The following is a 20,397-nucleotide window of genomic DNA, read 5'->3' on the forward strand; positions in this document are numbered from 1 at the left end:
CTCATCGAAATGACGCCAAGATACTCTCAACCTTACACGAGAAAAGACCCGAATATGCCAAGATCTACGTACGTACGTATGTATGTATGTATGTATGTATATTTTAAAACTCAAATGAGTTAGATGTTGGACTGAACCATAGGCCAAAGAGATGGAGCCCTTTTGCGAGGTTCCTAAAATAATAAGTGATTGTTTTCTATCCCTCTGTGTTTCCAATGCTTCGTTTTGCAGAAAAGGCGAGAATGTATTTGCAGACTCTTACAAAGGGACTACAGAGGACCATGAATGGAACTGAGGAGATGGGATGCAGAATACACCCCAAACAAGAAAACCAAAACACCATGATGTGGATACAGTGTTAATCTGCCTCCCCTCTCCACCCCCCCACCCATTTTGAAGGGTTAGGGTTAGGGTTAGGGTTCATGATCGGAGTTTTCCTGTCTTGGATAGGATTCATTTTTGTGGGTTTTTTTTCAAATAAGGCTTCTCTCTTTTATTGCAAATTTTCTTCTGCTGGAGAACAAGCACGATGGTAAAAAAGAGCCAATGTTTGTTTATTTTCAGCGAACAAAATGTGTAATATCCCAGTGCCTTATTCTTCAATCATTGACTCGAAGTTAAAAAGTAAAAATATTAAAGAGTCCAAGCATCTGTCCAAACATGAAAGAAGTAATGCTTGTCAGGGTAGATATCAGCCAAATGAGCCACAGGAAAAAAATAGTATTTTAGCCTAGGAAAGGGTAACAGAATGGCAAAGAGCAGCTAATGTAGCTGGAAAGAAGAGATTCATAGGAACCCCAATATTACTGCTGCCCCCCCTCAATTCTTCCAAACAGATCCCCCCAAAAAGTCAAGATAACAATTCCCCAAATATACACAAAAACAACCAGTTACTGTACACCAAGGATATTGCCGCCAGTCCATAATCAATACAGGGAAAAAAAGTTGGATCTTGAAAAAGTTTGTTTCATCCTATGGAAAGGGGAGAAAAAGAAGTTAAAACAGCTGGTAGTTGTTGCAAAGGATATTTTAACTCTGTGTTTTTCCAAATTTGACAACTTTAAGATGTGTGTGTGTGGACTTCAGCTCCCAGAATTCCCCAGGCAGTGTGGAGGTTCTGGAAGTTGAAAGTTCACACATCTTAAAAGTTGTCAAGTTTGAAAAATCTGATTTAGAGGGATCCTAAATGTTTAATGAACAGTCCCTGGGCTTGATATTCTCCAGATATATAAGTACTACATCACACACAATCCTCCAGTTCAGTGTTTCTCAACCTTGGCCACTGTAAAATACGTGGACTCGAACGTCCAGAATTCCGCACTGGCTTGGGAATTCTGGGAGTTGAAGTCCACATGACTTAAAGTTGCTAAGGTTGGAAAACTCTGCTCCAGTTAGTGCCAAGCAGGGGTGGGCTGCTGGGGGTTCGCAGGGGTTCGGGAGAACCTCTAGCTAAGATTCTGTGCAGTTCGGAAAACCCACAAATCCCACTCCTGGCTGGCCCCACCCACCCTACCCCACCTCTCCCAGGAGTCCCCACGTGGCCTGTTTTGGATGCAGGTAAGTGCAGGGTATGCACAGAAGCTTGGGGAGGACGAAAAACAGACCTACTGAAAGTTCGGGAAGGCCAGAAACAGGCCCATTTCTGGCCTCCAGAGGGCCTCCAGAGCCTGGGGAGGCTGTTTTCACCCTCCCGGAGGCTCAAAGAACACCTCTGGAGCCTAGGGAGAGCAAAAACACCCCCCTCCCTCTCATGGTGCAGGAGGCCGACTAGGCCATGCCCACCCAGCAACCGGGCAGAGAACCTCTTGCTAAAATTTTTGAAGCCCACCCCTGGTGCCAACTGGTATAAGAAACCCAAACAACTCCACGAGGAAACCCTAATTGCCTCCAGCAACAGCACCTCACCGCTCCAACTTGTACAGTGGTGCTTATAAATAGGTGCATCCTTTTGAACGTTCCAGTATTCCTGCATAAACATGACCTAAAATGCGATCCGTTTTCTGTATGTACTAAAACAAGATATAGGTAAAAGGTAAAGGGTCCCCTCGCACATACGCGCTAGTCGTTGCCGACTCTAGGGGGCGGTGCTCATCCCCGTTTCAAAGCCGAAGAGCCAGCGATGTCCGAAGACGTCTCCGTAGTCATGTGGCTGGCATGACTCAACGCCAAAGGCGCACGGAACGCTGCTCCCTTCCTTCCCACCAAAGGTGGGCCCTATTTTTTCTACTTGCATTTTTACGTGCTTTCGAAACTGCTAGGTTGGCAGAAGCTGGGACAAGTAATGGGAGCTCACCCCGTTACACGGCAGCACTAGGGATTCGAACCACTGAGCTGCCGACCTTTTGATCGACAAGCTCAACGTCCTAGCCCCTGAGCCACCGCGTCCCCTAAAACAAGATATAGAGAACTCAATTAAACAAAAACAACAACAACATTATACTTATTCATTGATTTATTGCAGGAAATGATCTCCTTGGCTAATTTTAGGATTTATGTGGAGGATCACGTTTGAGGTCATATTTATGGTGGAATATGGAATATTCAAAAGCCAACTTTTAAGCGCACTTGTCAGGTGACGTTTTTTTCTTTCCTGTCTCTCTCAGCATTGTAAAGAAGAGCCAAACCATTTCATTTTTTTAATAACAGTCTTTCTTTATCTTTCCACTGCTCTTTACATCTGTTTTACCTAATACTGAAAATCTGTTCAAGGAGATTTTGAGAGAATAGTTTCCCGAGCCTTTAAAAAAAAAACCAACCCCAACCCCCCCAAAAGATATAAATAAATTTGCAAGAGACGTCGTCTCCAGAACTATCAAGCTGCCTGAACTATAAAGTTGGATAGTTTTCAGGCACTGCCGGGGGGGCGGGAAGCATTTTTAAAACGCTCAGTAGATCACTTGAATGATCAGATTCCTCTCCAGACCCCAACATATCAAGGAAAAATGTCTGCACGTTTTACCCCAAACTATATGTTTTGTGAGTTTGTTTATACACGCAGTCCTTGGCTTACGACTGTATTGCAGCCTGCCTGTTGTGGTCACCAGATGCGACAATTGTGAAACAGGTCAGCCTTGCGACCAACCTGATTTTATGAACTTTTTTCTGGTGATCGTTAAAATGACCGTGGCCATAAAGGAATCACTGCAGCCATTAAAAACAAACAAACAATGATTTTTTAAGGCACTGATTTTACCAAAAAATGGAAGTAAATGCCAGTGGCGCAGACTGCTAGACAGTATGTTATTAACACAGCTGCCTGCAGTTACTGCAAGTTCAAGTCCCACCAGGCCCAAGGTTAACTCAGCCTTCCATCCTTTATAAGGTAGGTAAAATGAGGACCCAGATTGTTGGGGGCAATAAAAATTGACTTTGTATATAATATACAAATGGATGAAGACTATTGCTTGACATAGTGTAAGCCGCCCTGAGTCTTCGGAGAAGGGCAGGATATAAATGCAAAAAAAAAGGGGCCTCTGTGGCTCAGACTGGTAAGACAGTCTGTTATTAACAGCAGCTGCCTGCAATTACTGGAGGTTCCAGCCCCATTAGGCCCAAGGTTGACTCAGCCTTCCATCCTTTATAAGGTAGGTAAAATGAGGACCCAGATTGTTGGGGGCAATAAGTTGACTTTGTATATAATATACAAATGGATGAAGATTATTGCTTGACATAGTGTAAGTCGCCCTGAGTCTTCGGAGAAGGGCGGGGTATAAATGCAAATAATAAAAAAAAAATTGTCGTAAAATACAGTCATGTGACTGTGCGACACTGCAAATGGTTATACATGCTGGCTGGCCAAGCACCCAGCATGAAATCATGTGACAATGAACGGGGCAGCCATTGGAACTTCAGAACTAGGTTATAAGAACCCTCCCCAGGGAAGCACACTGTAATTTCAAAGGGTCATAAGTTGAGGACTAGCTTTTATGGAAATTTGAACTGAAGAATAATCAGGAATGAAAACACAGATAAACCTCCAAGTGCTTCAACGACCCTCTAAAACAGGGGTAGTCCACCTTTTTATACCTACCACCCACTTTTGTATCTCTGTTAGTAGTAAAATTTTCTAACCGCCCACCGGTTCCACAGTAATGGTGATTTATAAAGCGTATTGTCATCTGTGCATGCCTCTCGTGCATCGTGGATTGGGTTGGGGGGGGGGCGGGGCGCCGGCTACCAGCTCTGCTTGTCTGTTACAGCTGGGTGGTGTGGGGGGAGATGCGCGAGCTATTCTGGGACGAGGCTCTTTTGTTTGCGGTCGCACTATAGCGCCATTTAGTTTCACTTACGTAACGTGAACTAAACTTATGCGCGGGCGATACAAATAGTATATTTTCAGAAATTTTAATTGTCACGGGGAATTTTATGAAACCCTCATGAAAATGTTTTTAAATAATGCTATGAAAATTTTTTAAAAAGTCAATTAAATTAAAAAAAAGGAAAGTGCTTCAGTATCGGACAAAACCTCTACTGTCCACCGTGAAAGCTGGAACGCCCACTAGTGAGCGGTAGGGACCAGGTTGACTACCGCTGCTCTAAAAGGATGCAAATGTGTCTAGCTTTCTGCAAGGAATATAAACAGGGGTGGGCTGCTGGGGGTTCGGGAGAACCTCTAGCTAAGATTCTGTGCAGTCCGGAGAACCCCCCGCAAAGCCCACTCCTGCTGACTATTAAGGAACCATGTTGAACAGCAATATTACACCTGATATTTTTGAATCACTGGTGACTACACTAATGAGATGGTCTCCTGGCCTGTAATAGCTCCATGGTTGGCCCTGCCCACCCCGCCCCTCCCAAGATTCCCCACACAGCCTGTTTTGGATGCAGGTAAGTGCAGGGCACGCACAGAGGCTCAGGGAGGGTGAAAAACGGGCCTACGGGACGTTCAGGAAGGCTGGCAGCCTCCAGAGCCTGGGGAGACTGTTTTCGCCCTCCTGGAGGCTTCAGGAAAGCCTCCAGAGCCCGGGGAGGGCAAAAATACCCCCCTTCCATCGTGATGCAGGAGGCCGACTAGACCACGCCCACCATAGCCACATCCACCCAGCAACCGTGCTAAAATTTTTGAAGCCCACCCCTGCATATAAATCCTTCCATTCCCCCACTATCCTGTCAGAGTTGGGAGCTTCTTGGATAAAACAAGGAAGTCCAGTTGCCTCCTGAAAAAGCACCTTTGGGACAACCGTGACCTGGACGACGGAGAATCTCTACAGACGTTAAAATGAAGAATCGAAGAGATCTCCCCAGGATTGCAGAAAGAAAATAGATCCCGCGCTACGCAAGTTTACTAACCCGGTGGTAGCGGCTTCACATCACCAGAGGCTGGATGTCTCCCCGAGCGGAAGGCACAGACTCGAGGCTGCCTTTGTAAATGGGGGTTCGCTGATCAGATTCCTCCCTAGGAAGGATAAGACTAAGGTTAACCGGTTCTCCCCACTGATTCATAAATACACGAACCGAGAAACACAGGTTGGTCTGAGGAACAGGGCAAGCGATGCTACTGGTTCCTCCATGCTTGTTTCGGCATTCTCGCTTCCCAGAGGTAGGCCTGCAAGTCTCTGTTCAACTCAGCAGTAGGAAGACGCGAAGCAAGGGGATCTGGCTCGTCTAAAGAAAAGAAGAATTAAGGGCGACAAGATAGTAGTATGCCGGTATTTGAGGGGCTGCCACAAAAAGAAGAGGAGGGGATGTCAACTTATTCTCCAAAGCACCAGAAGACAAGAAACAAGGGTTGGGGGACTAATCAAGGAGAGAAGCAACCTGGAATTAAGGAGAAACTTCCGGACACGGAGGACAATTAGCCAGTGGAACAGCTGGCCTCCAGAAATCGTGGGTGGAGGTTTTCAAGAAGAGGCTAGCCCAGGGGTCTCCAACCTTGGCAACTTTAAGCCTGGCGGACTTCAACTCATTCATTCAGCAAATTCAGCAAAGCTGGCTGGGGAATTCTGGGAGTTGAAGTCCTCCAGGCTTAAAGTTGCCAAGGTTGGAGACACCTGGGCTAGACCCATGATGGCGAACCTATGACACAGGTGGCACGCGTAGCCATATCAGTGGGCACGTGAGCTCGGCTCCGCCAGCTGATTTTCGGGCTTTCTGGGCCCACCAGAAGTAGGGAAACAGGCTGTTTCCTGCCTCCGGAGAGCCTCAGTGGGGTGATGGGGAAGGCCCGTTTTTCTCTCTCACCTGGCTCCAGAGCCTCTCTAGGAGTCTGGGGGGGGGAGGCATAACGGCCTTCCCCACCCACCCCGAGGCCGAAAACAGCCCATATGCCAACTTCCAGTCCCAGCAGAAGTTGGCAAATGGGCCATTTCTGGTCTCTGGAGGGGTGGAGGATGGCTGTTTTTGCCATCCCCAGACTCCTAGAGAGGCCCTAGAGGCTGGGGACAAAAACGAGCCTTTCATTCCCACCAGAAGTTGGCAAATGGGCCGTTTTCGGCCTCCGGAGGACCTCCGGGGAATGGGGAAGGCCATTTTCGCCCCTCCCCGATTTCTAGGGTTGCGCTCACTGGGCGCATATTTATTTATTTATTTATTTATTTTATTCGATTTTTATACCGCCCTTCTCCCGAAGGACTCAGGGCGGTGTACAGCCAAGTAAAAATCACTATATACACATTAAAAGAAATTAAAACAGAACATATTATAAGGTGGTCGAAAATTTAAAACAATTTAAAAAACATTAAAATATAAATAACCCCAATAAAATTTTAGGCCAGTCCCGCTTGGATAAATAGGTGCGTTTTCAGCTCATGGCGAAAAGTCCGAAGATCAGACACTTGGCGTAAACCAGGGGGAAGCTCGTTCCAGAGTAGGAGCTCCAACAGAGAAGGCCCTGCCCCTGGGGGCCGCCAGCCGACATTGTTTGGCGGACGGCACCCTGAGAAGGCCCTCTCTGTGAGAGCGTACGGGTCGGTGGGAGGCAAAAGGTAACAGCAGGCGGTCCCGTAAGTACCCGGGTCCTAAGCCATGGAGCGCTTTAAAGGTGGTAACCAAAATCTTAAAGCGCACCCGAAAGACCACAGGGAGCCAGTGCAAACTGCGCAGGAGTGGTGTTACATGGGAGCAACGAGTTGCTCCCATTATTACCCGCGCAGCTGCATTCTGGACTAGCTGCAGCATAGAATTATGGGTGTGGGCATGTGCGCATGCACCCCCTGCCCCCCTCCTGGCACTTGATGGCAAAAAGGTTAGCCATCACTGGGCTAGACAGTTATTTACCTGAAATGCTTGAGCAGGGGCCTGGACTAGAAAACCTCCAAGGTGCTGTCCTGTCCTATCCTATCTCTCATTCCATCCCCATCCCCATCCTATATATTCTATAAAACCCTCTGTAAAAAAACAATGTTTTGTCTGGAACTGAATTCTCTGCACCTGCAGAATCAACTTTAAGCTCTGCTTAAAGGAAAAATGACCACAACCAATTCCATCTTCTGTCCCTAGGTTAGATTCCACTATTTGCGATGACCTTCTACTAGCACTAACAGGAATGGTAGCTAATGTCCTTGGATGGGATGGGCCGAATTTTGAGTGCAAAAAAACAACAACAAAAAAAACAAAACAATTCAAATCCCTGCCTGGGGCCAGAGCAGGCACGTCCCTGACCACAACAGGGGGCCGGGATAGCTCAGGCAGTAGAGAAACCTGTTATTAGAACACAGAGCCTGCAATTACTGCAGGTTCAAGCCCGGCCCAAGGTTGACTCAGCCTTCCACCCTTTATAAGGTAGGTAAAATGAGGACCCAGATTGTTGGGGGGGCAATAAGTTGACTTTGTAAAAAAATATACAAATAGAATGAGACTATTGCCTTATACATTGTAAGCCGCCCTGAGTCTTCGGAGAAGGGCGGGATATAAATGTAAACAAAACAAACAAACCAAACAAACAAACAACAGCCCCCAAATCCCACCGGATACTCACAAAGCCATTTTCTTCTGGACAGCTGCCCGGTGACGGGGAATGAGGAAGGCGAAGACCAAGATCAACAGCAGCAACAGCAAGGCTGGTAGGGCCACCGCCATGGCCAGCATTGGGGTGCTGAGGGACAGCACGGACTCTGGAGAAGACAAAGGGTCAGCGACAAAAATGGGAACCAGCCCCGGTGCCCTCCACCCATCTGCCTCCATCAGAGGGCAGAGAAAGGCAGTCAGCCGTGCCCACGGGATCACCCGCAGGGAGACGGGCGCTACGCTGTTATTAAAAGAGGAGTGGCACCAGCAAGCCTTCCAATTAGGCAGGGCTGGTTTCAGAGGGTGGTTTTCATTAGGTTTCTCCCGTAAAAGACGTGCCACGCTACGTGGAGTGTCTGGATCCTAATAGGTTTGAGGGTGGAGGTTCATTCTCCTAGCTTGTGGGTTGGTTTCCGAACGTTTCGTTAACAGGCTAGGTAACATCTTTAGCGGAGATTAAGGCAGGGGTGGGATTCAAAAATTTTAGCAACCAGTTCTCTGCCCGGTTGCTGGGTGGGCGTGGCCATGGTAGGTGTGGCCTACTAGGCCTCCTGCACTACGGTGGGGGGGGAGGCGTTTTCGTCTTCCCCAGGCTCCGGAGGCTTTCCTCGAGCCTCTGGGAGGGCGAAAACGGCCTTCCCCGGGCTCCGGAGGTCCTCTGGGAACTTCTGGGCGGCCCGTTTTTCGCCCTCCCAGAGCCTCCACGCAGGCCCTGCACTTACCTAGCATCCAAAACAAGCCATGTGGAGACTCCTGGGAGGGGAGGGGCAGGGTGGGCAAGGCCAGCCAGTCCTTGCAACTACTGGTTTGACGAACCAGATGTAAAATTAGCATCCGGTTCGCCCAAACTGGTCCGAACCGGCTGAATCCCACCTCTGGTTTTAGGGGGTGTCAGTGTTCTGACATCCCCTAAATTTCCACTGAAGATGTTACCTAGCCTGGTAACTATAAATGTTCAGAAACCAACCCCCACACTCAGAGAACGAACCTTCGCCCTCATCCTACACTCGAGCTACAGATAATCACCACCACTGCAAACCTAATTTGTTTATTTATTTACTTAGTGTATGGCATGTCATACACGGGAGCCGCCTCAATGGTTAAGACACTGGGCTTGTTGGCTGGAAAGCCGGCAGCCCAGGTTCGAGACCCGAGTGTCACGCAATGGGGTGAGCTCCCGTCCTCGCCCTAGCTCCTACCAACCTAGCGGTTCAAAAGCACGCAAACGCGAGTAGATAAATAGGTACCCTTTCTGTGGGAAGCGTTAATAAGAGCTCCGTGACATCACATGACCGCAGAAATGTCCTCAGTCAGTTGAAACGCTTTCAACTTTCAAAAAGATGAATGAGGAATCCAGATCCAAATCAACAGCCTGTTTCCTACATCATACTAAGTCACTGTTTAATCATAGTCTGAGCAAACCACAAGGAATTGGCTTCATGGCCTACTTACTAGGCGATATGAACTACGTTTTACAAACCACCATGGTTATGTCCACACAGCAAGCTAGTCTTAGCTGAAAATATTTTGGCGGCCTCTTTTTTGCGGAAAACCACCTATGATCTCGTGTCTGCAAGTAACTCCTACTAAACAGCAGGATTTAATTTCTGGGTAATCGTATGCAAGGCTGGACTGTAAATATTGTTGTTTGTGGCAGTAGGAAAAGAGAAATGGGCCTGGTTGGGTTCAAGGGTCGCTTCTGCATAGAGAAGCTCAGACGTTCCCAGTTAAAAATGATGGATCTCAACAAGGGTCTCAACACCCGATGGGCTCTTTTCCTGGAAATTCTCCCAACAAATATGGAAGATACCAAGTGGCCGGACTTCATATTGGACGTCCACATGCAGGGCTTCTCACCAAAACTGAAGCTGCGCTTGGGGCTCTCCACCAGCAAGCGGATTGATTTGCTCTTGGTCAGCTGAGGTAAAGTTGGATGGTGGGCCTGGCATGTATAGGTCCCGGCTTGCTCCTGGGTTATCTTGGAGAGAATTAACGAATCTGAGGGCAGGATCCAGTCATCTCCCTATTTATAGGAGAGGGAAGAAAGAAAAAAAAAAAAAAGAAACGTTAAGAGAAAGCTTTTGATCTACCTCATGAAGCTATCGAACTCCGCCAGCTTTCGGACACCTGAAAAGACGACTTGGGAAAGTGTCTACAGAAGATGCTCTATCATCCAGGTTATGGTTGTCCCAAAGGTGCTTTTAAAAAGGCAACTGGACTTTATAGGGCACTGATGGCGCAACTTTTCAGCACCGAGTGCCCAAACCGGAACAGGTGTGCATGCGATGCATGCCCGTGTGCCGGAGTGCTGTAAACGCAAAGACCAGCTGGCCAGTGTACATGTGCGAGCCAGCCAGCTGGTCTTCATGTGTGCCAGAACAGGGGTCTCCAACCTTGGTCCCTTTAAGACTTGTGGACTTCAACTCCCAGAGTCCCTCAGCCAGCAAAGCTTGTGGACTTCAAAGCTTGTGGATAGCAAAGCTGGCTGAGGAACTCTGGGAGTTGAAGTCCACAAGTCTTAAAGGGACCAAGGTTGGAGACTCCTGTGCAGAGCATCAGAAACCCGAAGACCACCTGGCCAGTGCATGTGTGCATGCCTATTTTTTTATATGGTTTTGGCTGTTTTGGGGCCATTTTCAGGGCCAAAAATGGCCCCAAAAATGACCTGAAAATGCTCCAAAAAAAAAAAAAAAACCAGCCTGAAAATGCCCTGAAAAATGGCCTGAAAGTGGCCAAAAAACATTTTTCGGGCCATTTTCCGGTGTTCCAGCACCTGCGAAGACCAGCTTGCCGGCACGCATGTGCGCGCCAGAACCAGGAAGAGCAGCTGGCGATGGCGCGTATGCCACCTCTGGCACGTGTGACATAGGTTCACCATCATACTTCTAGGTTTTTTTTCCCCTTGAAAACACTCACTTGAAATCACCAAAAGCCCAAGAAGCTTCTTCAGTTCTGGATGAATGGCGGGAAAAAAGAGAGCTAATGACCCACCTGCAAAGAATATAAATCCTTCATTCTCCAGCATTTAGCCAGAACTGAAGAAGCCTCTTGGATGAGAAGCAAAAGATTTTCAAGAAAACAACAAGGAGAAAAATCCAGTTGCCTCTTGAAAAAAAGACCTTAGGGATGATTTGGGAAAGTTTGACCACAAAAAGACCTGGAGCAGAAGAACCATGTTTAAGAAACTTCTCTCCCACAACTTTTGGCTATTGTCCAAAGCAGGGGTCTCCAACCTTGGCCACTTTAAGACTCGTGGACTTCAACTCCCAGAGTTCCTCAGCCAGCTTTGCTTTGCTTTGCTGGCTGAGGAACTCTGGGAGTTGAAGTCCACAAGTCTTAAAGATGCTAAGGTTGGAGACCCCTGGTCCAAAGCATCTGAAAGCAAGACAAGAAGCAATGGATGAAAACCAATCAAGGAAAGAACCAACCTAGAAATGAGGAGAAATTTCCTGACAATGAGAACCGTTAACCAGTGGAACGACTTGCCTCCAGAAGTCGTGGGTGCTGCTCCAACACTGGAGGAATTTAAGAAGAAGTTGGACAGCCATTTGCCTGGGATGGTATACAATATCCTGCCTGAGCAGAGGGTTGGACTAGAAGACCTTCAAGGTCCCTTCCAACTCTGTTATTCTGCTCCATTCTGAAGCCTTGTTCCTGGCTCCCTTACCTGTCGAATCCACTCGTAGAGCGGTGCCTTGGAGGCATCCGCCGAACACTGAAGCTTCAGGCTGTCGCCTTCAAGGACTGTCATGGAGTCTCCTACGGTACCACACCAGGAGTCGGCATGGCTGATAAAGACGTTGTGCAGATCTGAGGAAGGGGGAGAAGACACGGAGAATCAGCCCACCTCCTTTCCCATCATCCCTGCCCCTTCTTAATTCGGAACGCCAGCCTGGCAGGATTCAGGGTCTCCGCTGCTGGGGCTCAGAAGCGGTTTTCCGTCTATCCCCTCATCCTCCCGCCTGCGTATATCATTCTGTAAAGAACCAGCGTGGCTCCACATCGGTTGCTTCTGCTTCTAAATCTGTCCTGTTAATGGCACCGTGCTGGTTGAGAACCAGACGTGCCTAGGAGAATATTTTTTTCCCTCTGCTCATAAATGTGCTTTTTATTGGCATTTCAAATCCCTCTCTTTCCATTCTTGGTCTCCTTCAGCGAAACACTCTACTGCAGATCCCAAGGATATGTGGAGTGTGAACTGCAGGAGCATAGCCTTCTAAGAGGAAAAAGTAACGCAATCTCCTAGTCCTCATCTCCTGTTTATCTACTGCCCTCTGGTGGCTAGAGGGGGAATCCAACCACACACAACCCCACGTACACTCCATCGGCAACTCCAGTTCATCCGAGACGGTGGCGTTTTCGGTGGCATTCAGGCTGGCACAGCGGTAGGGTCCAGCGTGCCAAGATTTGATGTTGGTGAGGGTCAGCAGGAGGCGGCCATTGTCGTAGCTCACAGCGACGTCATAAAACCAGCAACGCAAGTCGTGAGATCTTGGATCCAAAGAGATCCAAGAACGGAGCCACTAGAGATGGGAGAAAGAACAATGTGGGTCCAGGAGCCTTAATCGGCAACAGCTGAATGTTTGTGGCTGGGGAATTCTGGGAGTTGAAGTCCACAAGGCTTAAAGTTGCCAAAGTTGGAGACCCCTGATTTAAAGCTAAATCTTACTGGTATCGTTTGTATTATGATTGTTGTTATTGTTGCTTTGCACGTACATTGACAGCTTCTGCATTGGAGATAAATTCCTCGTGTGTCTAATGACACTTGACCAAATAAAGTACTGTGTTCTATTCTATTCTGTTCTGTTCTATTTTGTTCTTTTCTATTTTCTATTTTCTATTCTGTTCTTTTCTATTTTCTATTTTCTATTCTGTTCTATTCTATTCTATTCTATTCTGTTCTGTTCTGTTCTGTTCTATTCTATTCTATTCTATTCATTCTATTCTATTCCTAATTCTAATAATTCTAATTCTACGGTATCAACGGAGGCTTGCCTGTTACGAGGCAGGCATGGTCAAAGCAAATTCCTTGATTAACCTACCTTGCTATATTTTTGGAAAGTGAAGTCCGACACGTTGTCCCCATAATCGACCAGGCATTCCAAAGTCACATTGTCGCCCTCAAGGATGGGACCCTCCGGGTCAGTCAGACGGATGGTGGAGAACCCTGGATTATAAAGTTGGAAGGAGAGGATTAATTTCCCTGCCTCCACAATCTTTTTTTTTCCCTTCTCCCTGTGTCATTTTTAACTTGGAGCAACCGCCCCCCCACCCCCAAACCCACTATTTCTCCCCCACCTGCAGATCAAGATTCCAAATTACAGGTTTCTTCCGTTCCCCCAATTTGGGGGTCTTGCTCTTTACTGTTCACCCACAAGCTCAAGCCAGAAACAGAACAACAGAGTTGGAAGGGACCTTGCAGGCCATCTAGTCCAGGGGTCTCCAACCTTGGCAACTTTAAGCCTGGAGGACTTCAACTCCCAGAATTCTAGGAGTTGAAGTCCTCCAGGCTTAAAGAGCCCTGTTCTAGTCCAACCCCTTGCTCAAGCAGGAGATCCTGTCATCATTCCAAACAAGTGGCTGTCCGGTCTCTTCTTAAAAACCTCCAGTGATGGACCATCCACAACTCAGAAGACAAGCCGTTCCACTGGTTAACTGTTCTTAACTGCCTGGAAATTCGTCAGGAACTGTTAGGAAATAGAAGCATGGAAAACAGCTGTGGAGAAGAACATGGATAATAGGGTCCTTGGTGCTCTCTGAGCTTTGTGGTTTTCTTGCACACATTTCACGCAGCAGTGGGAATATTCCAATATTCTTACCCCCCGGTTTGCCGTGCGCGCGCCCTCCGCGCATGCACCCGGCCTTCTGCACATATGCTTTGCTTGCTTGCGCGCCTTCCTGGCCTCGAAAATGTGCCTAAATAGGAAGTCATAGGGCCAGGGCAGGAGGGCGATGTTGTGACCCAGGCCCAAGTAAGTAGTAGGAAACTCAGTCCGTGAAAAAACAAACAAACTTTATTTGAACAGCTGAGAATTACTTCATTCCCAGCGTCGTTCAACTCAGATTAAAACAAACGCCTCCCAACACAGATTCCTCAGTCATATCGCAAACCTTGGTCCAATTAGGCAAACTGCCAAAGGCCTTTCGTGGCAAATGTTCAGAAGTCACACAAAATAAAGGCAAGACATAGACGAAGCAGAAGACGAAGCTACCAATGTTGTTTTCCGGCAAAGACCCCAAATGCTGTTGCTGGTCTTTTAAGCCTTATGGGAGGGGCCAATCATCTCTTGGCCCTACTCCCGAGTTGTCCTCTCTGCTTGAGCTGCTCTTGCCTTCTGGCAGCTCTTCTCATGCGTGCATTAGGAACAGGCTCCTCCTGTTCCTCTGCCTCACTACTATCAGTCTCTGAAGGCTCTGGAGTCCGCACCTCACTCCCTGATGGCCCTGGCCTCACCTCAACCTCATCGCTGTCCAACTCCGTTGCCAGCTCTGCAGGCTGCTGGCGGATCACAACAGGCGGGCCCACCCGCGACCTCCGCTACCAGTTCGCCTGAACCAGTATAAATCGGCTGAATACCACTTCCGATTTCATGGCATTGGTGTTATCTAGTTGGATCATGAAACAGCTGCAAGAAAACCACCAAGCTCATAGAGCACTCAGGACCTCACTGTCTTCCTCCTCCACTACCCCCCTCCTTCACAAGCTCCACACCCTTCTAGCCCTGATGATGTTCCCTAGCTGGGTCACAAAACGCCTGCAAGAAAACCACCAAGCTCGGAGAACACCAAGGACCCTTCATTTCAACCCTGAGCTACAATTACTCTCTTCTATTGGAGACCATGGACACTCAAGAAAACAAAGCAACGGATCGTTGAACAAATCAATTCAGAGTTCTTCCTGGAAGCCTGAATGACTAGGCGCAAAATATCACATTTTAGACACGCGACCGGGAAGGCTTTGCTCTGCACAGAAGGCCCGAACGCTGGAAAGGTAGAAGGGAAGAGAAGCAGCCAGATGGGTGGGCTCACATTCACAGTGCTAATGGGGGCAACAGTTTGACAGACCAGGTTAGGGACCAATTATCCCGGAGAAAATCCATCTACAGGAAGTCCTTGACTTACAACCCTTCATTTAGTGACCACTGAAGTTATGACAGCCCTGGAAAAAATGGGACTTACGACAGGTCGTTGCACTTACAAATGTTGCAGCATCCCTAGGTCAAAATTAGGGCGCTTAGCAACTGGCATGTATTTACAACATCGGCAGGGGTGGGGGTGTCATGAGATCATCATTTGTGACCTTCCCGACCACTTGAGACGAACAAAGTCAATGGGGTAAGTTGGATTAGTTTAATAACAGTACGATTCGCTGAAGAACGAAGAGTGATTTGTGGCAAGACCGTCATAAAATAGGCCATGACTCACTTAACAACTGATAATCCCGGTGCCAACTCTGGTTGTAAATCAGGGACAACCTGTATGTAGGGGCTAAGAGCTAAGACTGACTTGATGGCACATAATCAATCAATCAATCAATGCACCTCTTGCTAACAGCAAGAAGATTGTGCGACAAAAACCTCAAACAACTCTGTGACCCCAAATTCTCTTTTTTTTAATTAATCAGCAGTGCAGATTAACAAAATTTATCCTAATATATCCTTTGCAACAACCCTATAGAGAAGCATCTGTGTCCCCAAATTTAAAAACTGAGAATTGAGGTTGGAAGAAACTGGCTAGTTTAAAACCACATTTTTCCTGGTCTGGCTTCCTCTGACACTAAAACCTTAGGCAGTTCTACTTGCACAGGGATGGCTCAGAGTGATTGGTATTGGAGTCACATCAGGGAAGCCCTGATTTTCGTTATCTTCACTTTTAGACGCTTTGTGGGTGACTTTGGGTGAGTCACACACACTCTCTTAGCCCAACCAACTTCCCAGGTTATTGTGGGGGGAAAAGATGATGGGAACACTCAAAATTTACAAAATGGCAACCCTGAGCTTGCAAATTTTGACTCCTGCTGCAGACTGTGCTAACCAAAGACAGGATAGCAATCTAACCAACCGGGCAAGCTAATATAATTCAAGAATTCATGGTTTTAATCTTGCCTTGACGTTCAGTGCAACCCAGGAAAAGTTGCAGACAAAACTGAAATCCGGGATGTTTCGCTGGAGACAATTCAGGACTGTTTAATTCTTAATAATATCCCACTTTATTTTATCCTGCTGAATGTTTCCTTCGCATAGATTTTACAGATTTGACCTTTTAATCCAAATGAACCCGAATTCAAGGTCAAAGAAAACAGCCTTTTGGTCAAGGATACGGAACTGGGCTGCCATTTTTTACTCTAATGGACCATGTTTTGTCAGAATTCTCCACTGTGACTTGTCTGTCTTATTTTATTTATTTATTTATTTATTTTGTCACAACATCATACAAAAAGATTATATAGTATATAAACACATATATGAGTAAATATAAGGAGGTATAAGCATATATATAGGAAGAAGAAAAGAAAAAAACAATAGGACAGGAACGGTAGGCACGTTTGTGCTCTTATGCACGCCCCTTATGGTCCTCTTAGGAATGGGGTGAGGTCAATAGTAGAAAGTTTTTGGTTAAAGCTTTTAGGATTATGGGAAGAGACCACAGAGTCAGGTAAAGTATTCCAAGCACTGATGATTCTGTTACAGAAGTCATATTTTCTGCAATCTAGATTAAAGCGGTTGACATTAAGTTTAAATCTATTGGTTGCTCTTGTATTATTGCAATTAAAGCTGAAGTAGTCTTTAACAGGAAGGACATTACAATAGATGATTCTATGAGTTAAACTTAGGTCTTGTCGAAGGCGACAGAGTTCCAAGTTTTCTAAGCCTAGGATTTCAAGTCTGGTGGGATAAGGTATTTTGTTGTTTTCAGAGGAATGGAGAACTCTTCTTGTAAAATATTTCTGGACACGTTCAATTGTATTGATGTCAGAGATGTGGTGAGGGTTCCAAACAGGCGAGCTGTATTCTAGAATTGGTCTAGCAAATGTTTTATATGCTCTGGTTAGTAGTGTAGTGTTTTTGGAAAAGAAGCTACATAAGATTAGGTTTACAACTCTTAGAGCTTTTTTTGCTATGTAGTTGCAGTGGGCTTTGGCACTTAGATCATTTGACATGAAAATACACACATGTATATATATACACGGCTTAGCTCATAGACGTCTTTGAATTGCACAAGCAACTTCGCCATGACAAGGCAGTGACCCATGAAGGTGGGAAACACCCTTTATCAGCTTTTAAATTGATAAATCAGTAATTTATTTTTACTGCTTTTAGCAGCGTTTATAGTTTTATTGCTTTAGTCTTGTAAGATGCCTGGAATTGCTGCGAAGCTTCAAGAAAACGTGAAATGTTAATACCATTTTATAATGCCATGGTAAGGCCGCACTTGGAATATTGCATTACATCGTGGTTGCCACTATATAAAAAAAGAGGTTGTGACTCTAGAAAGAGTGCAGAGAAGAGCAACAAAGATGATTAGGGGACTGGAGGCTAAAACATAGGAAGAACGGTTGCAGGAACTGGGTATGTCTAGTTTAATGAAAAGAAGGACTAGGGGAGACATGATAGCAGTGTTCCAATATCTCAGGGGTTGCCACAAAGAAGAGGGAGTCAAGCTATTCTCCAAAGCACCTGAGGGCAGGACAAGAAGGAATGGATGGGAACAAATCAAGGAGAGAAGCAACTTAGAACTAAGGAGAAATTTCCTGACAGTTAGAACAATTAATCAGTGGAACAACTTGCCTGCAGAAGTTGTAAATGCTCCAACACTGGAAATTTTTAAGAAATTGGATAGCCATTTGTCTGAAATGTTGTAGGGTTTCCTGCCTGGGCAAGGGGTTGGACTAGAAGACCTCTAAGGTCCCTTCCAACTCTGTTATTCTATATGGGCAGCAAGCAAATTAGATGATAGACAGACAGACAGACAGACAGACAGGCAGATAGATAGATAGATAGATAGATAGATAGATAGATAGATAGATAGATAGATAGATAAGAAAGACAAGAAAGAAAGAAAAAGATATAGAAAGAAAGAAAGAGAGAGAGAGAGAGAAAGAAAGAAAGAAAGAAAGAAAGAAAGAAAGAAAGAAAGATAGATAGATACCCTGTTTCCCCCAAAATAAGACATCCCCTGATAATAAGCCCAATCGGGCTTTTGAGCGCAATAAGGCACTTATTTTAGGGTTCAAAAATATATAAGACAGGGTCTTATTTTCGGGGAAACATGGTAGGTAGATAGATATATATAGATAAATTGATGATAGAAGATAGATAGAAAATAGACAAGAAAGAAAAAGATATAGAAAGAAAGAAAGAAGGAAAGATATAGATAGATAGATAGATAGAAAGAAAGAAAGAAAGAAAGAAAGAAAGAAAGAAAGAAAGAAAGAAAGAAAGAAAGAAAGAAAGAAAGATGTCCCAGCCAGATTGGTTATGCTGTGCCAAAACTGAGGTCTCTGTGAAGCCAGGAAGAAGGTTTTCCACTTTCAGTTTTGCTCCTGTGCAGTTTGAACCATGGAGGAAAAAGAAAACAGCCCCCCACCCCACCCCATATCTCTAAGTCATAAAAAAACTCCTCCTCTCAGAAATGTCAACATTCAACTGCGGTTTCCTTTAAAAAAAAAAAAAAAGAGGAAATGCTGGAGACCAACATTACACATGTCCAAGGACATAGAATGGTTTCTTCGTGTGACCTGCCTCACCCTCTTCCAGCTTTCTCTGCACAAAACGTTTGCCCTACTCCCCACCCCCACCCCCCCCAAATGGAGTTGGGTGAGTGGGTTCAAAAAAAAAAAAAAAAAAAGGAAACCCAGCAGAAAATGCTTTTTTGGGGGGTGGGGCATTGCAGTCACACCCTATTTCGCCCCCCACTCCTATCCCCTTCGTTTTAAACCTAGTCGGGTTATTTGCAGTGGTGGGATTCAGCCAGTTCGCACCACTTCGGGCAAACCGGTTGTTAACTTTCTGAGCAGTTTGGGCGAACTGGTTGTTGGAAGAAATCATTAGGGCAGAGAACCGGTTGTTAAATTACTTGAATCCCACCACCGGTTATTTGTCGGATTTCTCCAGCGTTCTTGCCAAGCACACTCAAAAACGGGCCTGCCTAATCTTTTTTGCCCCTCCGTGCATCTAACAAAAGGATAAGTTAGGGTTGTGCAAGGCATGTCCCTAGGGAGCTCAACGAAAGTGAAAGTCTGGCCCGTGAAGAAGCAGGAAGCTAGGAAAGAGCGCTGGAGGTTGGGATCCTAAAACATCCAGAAGGGATCCTATCTGGAGTTGTTTCTCTTACTCTCCAGGGTGACTTTTTAAAGGAACCCCCCCTTTTTTTTATCCCCCATGCAAGAAAGAAGAATATAAGCCCAATATTCTTATATGCACCAGTCCCCACTTATCCTGCTAGAGCTTGAAGAAGCCTCTAAGATCAGAAGCGAAAAGTCTTCAAAAGAAATAACCAAGAAAGTCCAGTTGGGGTGGGGGTGAAGCACCTTTTGAAAACAACCAGGACCTGGATGACTGATAATCCCCTACAGACCCCAATTTCCACGCTTTTAGCCCAGGGGTCTCCAACCTTGGCAACTTTGAAAGCCTTGGGGGACTTCAACTCCCAGCTTTGCTGGCTGGGGAAGTTCTGGGAGTTGAAGTCCGCCAAGGCTTTCAAACTTGCCAAGGTTGGAGACCCCTGCAAAGTTTAGCCCCTGACCCAACTTCTAACCGTTGGGTTCACACACAACCCGCTGACCCCTTCAACAAGGAGCCTCTTCCGTGGCGTTGTGAACCCAGCCTGCCCTGGCTTACCTGCTTTTCCTGGAGGTGGGGGAGAGAGTTAGGTCCCCCGCGATCCGACTCACCTGCATGAGACAAGCGGAGAGTCGCGCTGAAAGCCGCGGCTAAGAAGAGCCAACCCCGAGGACCAAACTGCGCCATGGCGCTCCGACGGCTACCTTTCCTCCTCGGCTTCGGCGCTGGGGCTGCAACAAAAGCAGGAAAGGCGGGCGATCGCGCGCGGAAAGGCTTTGGGGGGCGGCGGCGGCCCGGGAAGGGCACCGGGGAGGCGAGAAAGTCGGGCAACCCAAAGGACCCGTCTGAGTGACCTCGGCGCCTCCTCCTCCTCCTCTGAGCTCTGGGGCTTTTTGGAGCGGGGGAGGGAGGCGTCTCCGCTGGCCGATGCTTGGACGCGAAGGGGCGGGGAAGTTAGTTAATCGCTGAAAACCAGCGAAACCGGTTGGAGAAACTGAAGATCGGGCAGGGCGCAGAAGGAGCCCGCTGGGTGGTTGGGGTTTGTGTGTGTGTGTGTGTGTGTGTGTGCGTGTTTTGCTTTGCTGGTGGTTTTCCTCTTCCTGCCCGGCGAGCAGCGCCTCTGCTGCTGTTGCCTGCCTGCCTGCCTGCCTGCCTGCCTAAGCTGTTGCTT

At 46.8% G+C, this 20,397-nt stretch overlaps 1 protein-coding gene across 1 annotated transcript; it reads right to left on the reverse strand.

The window, feature by feature from the left end:
- Positions 1-537: 537 nt before the first annotated feature.
- On the reverse strand, positions 538-20,178 carry LOC131204631 (cell surface glycoprotein MUC18-like). The gene is made up of 8 exons (XM_058196081.1): positions 19,838-20,178; positions 12,987-13,111; positions 12,263-12,467; positions 11,612-11,754; positions 9,802-9,967; positions 7,916-8,051; positions 5,290-5,395; positions 538-972 (listed from the first exon to the last, which is right to left on the reverse strand). Exons 1-7 carry the CDS (start codon positions 19,911-19,913, stop codon positions 5,305-5,307), a joined length of 942 nt encoding a protein of 313 aa, XP_058052064.1. The 5' UTR covers positions 19,914-20,178; the 3' UTR covers positions 538-972; positions 5,290-5,304.
- Between the last annotated feature and the right edge of the window lie 219 nt (positions 20,179-20,397).

Source organism: Ahaetulla prasina, chromosome 10 (assembly GCF_028640845.1).
Source record: "Ahaetulla prasina isolate Xishuangbanna chromosome 10, ASM2864084v1, whole genome shotgun sequence".
Classification (NCBI taxonomy): domain Eukaryota; kingdom Metazoa; phylum Chordata; class Lepidosauria; order Squamata; family Colubridae; genus Ahaetulla; species Ahaetulla prasina.

Excerpts from the sequence above, each read along its gene's own strand:
- LOC131204631 (XM_058196081.1), bottom strand. The coding sequence starts at position 19,913 with ATGGCGCAGTTTGGTCCTCGGGGTTGGCTCTTCTTAGCCGCGGCTTTC. Across the intron at positions 12,468-12,986 it reads CTTTCCAAAAATATAGCAAG|TGGCTCCGTTCTTGGATCTC; the intron begins GTAGGTTAATCA and ends TCCCATCTCTAG. Across the intron at positions 11,755-12,262 it reads ACTGGAGTTGCCGATGGAGT|ATCTGCACAACGTCTTTATC; the intron begins GTACGTGGGGTT and ends CCCCTTCCTCAG.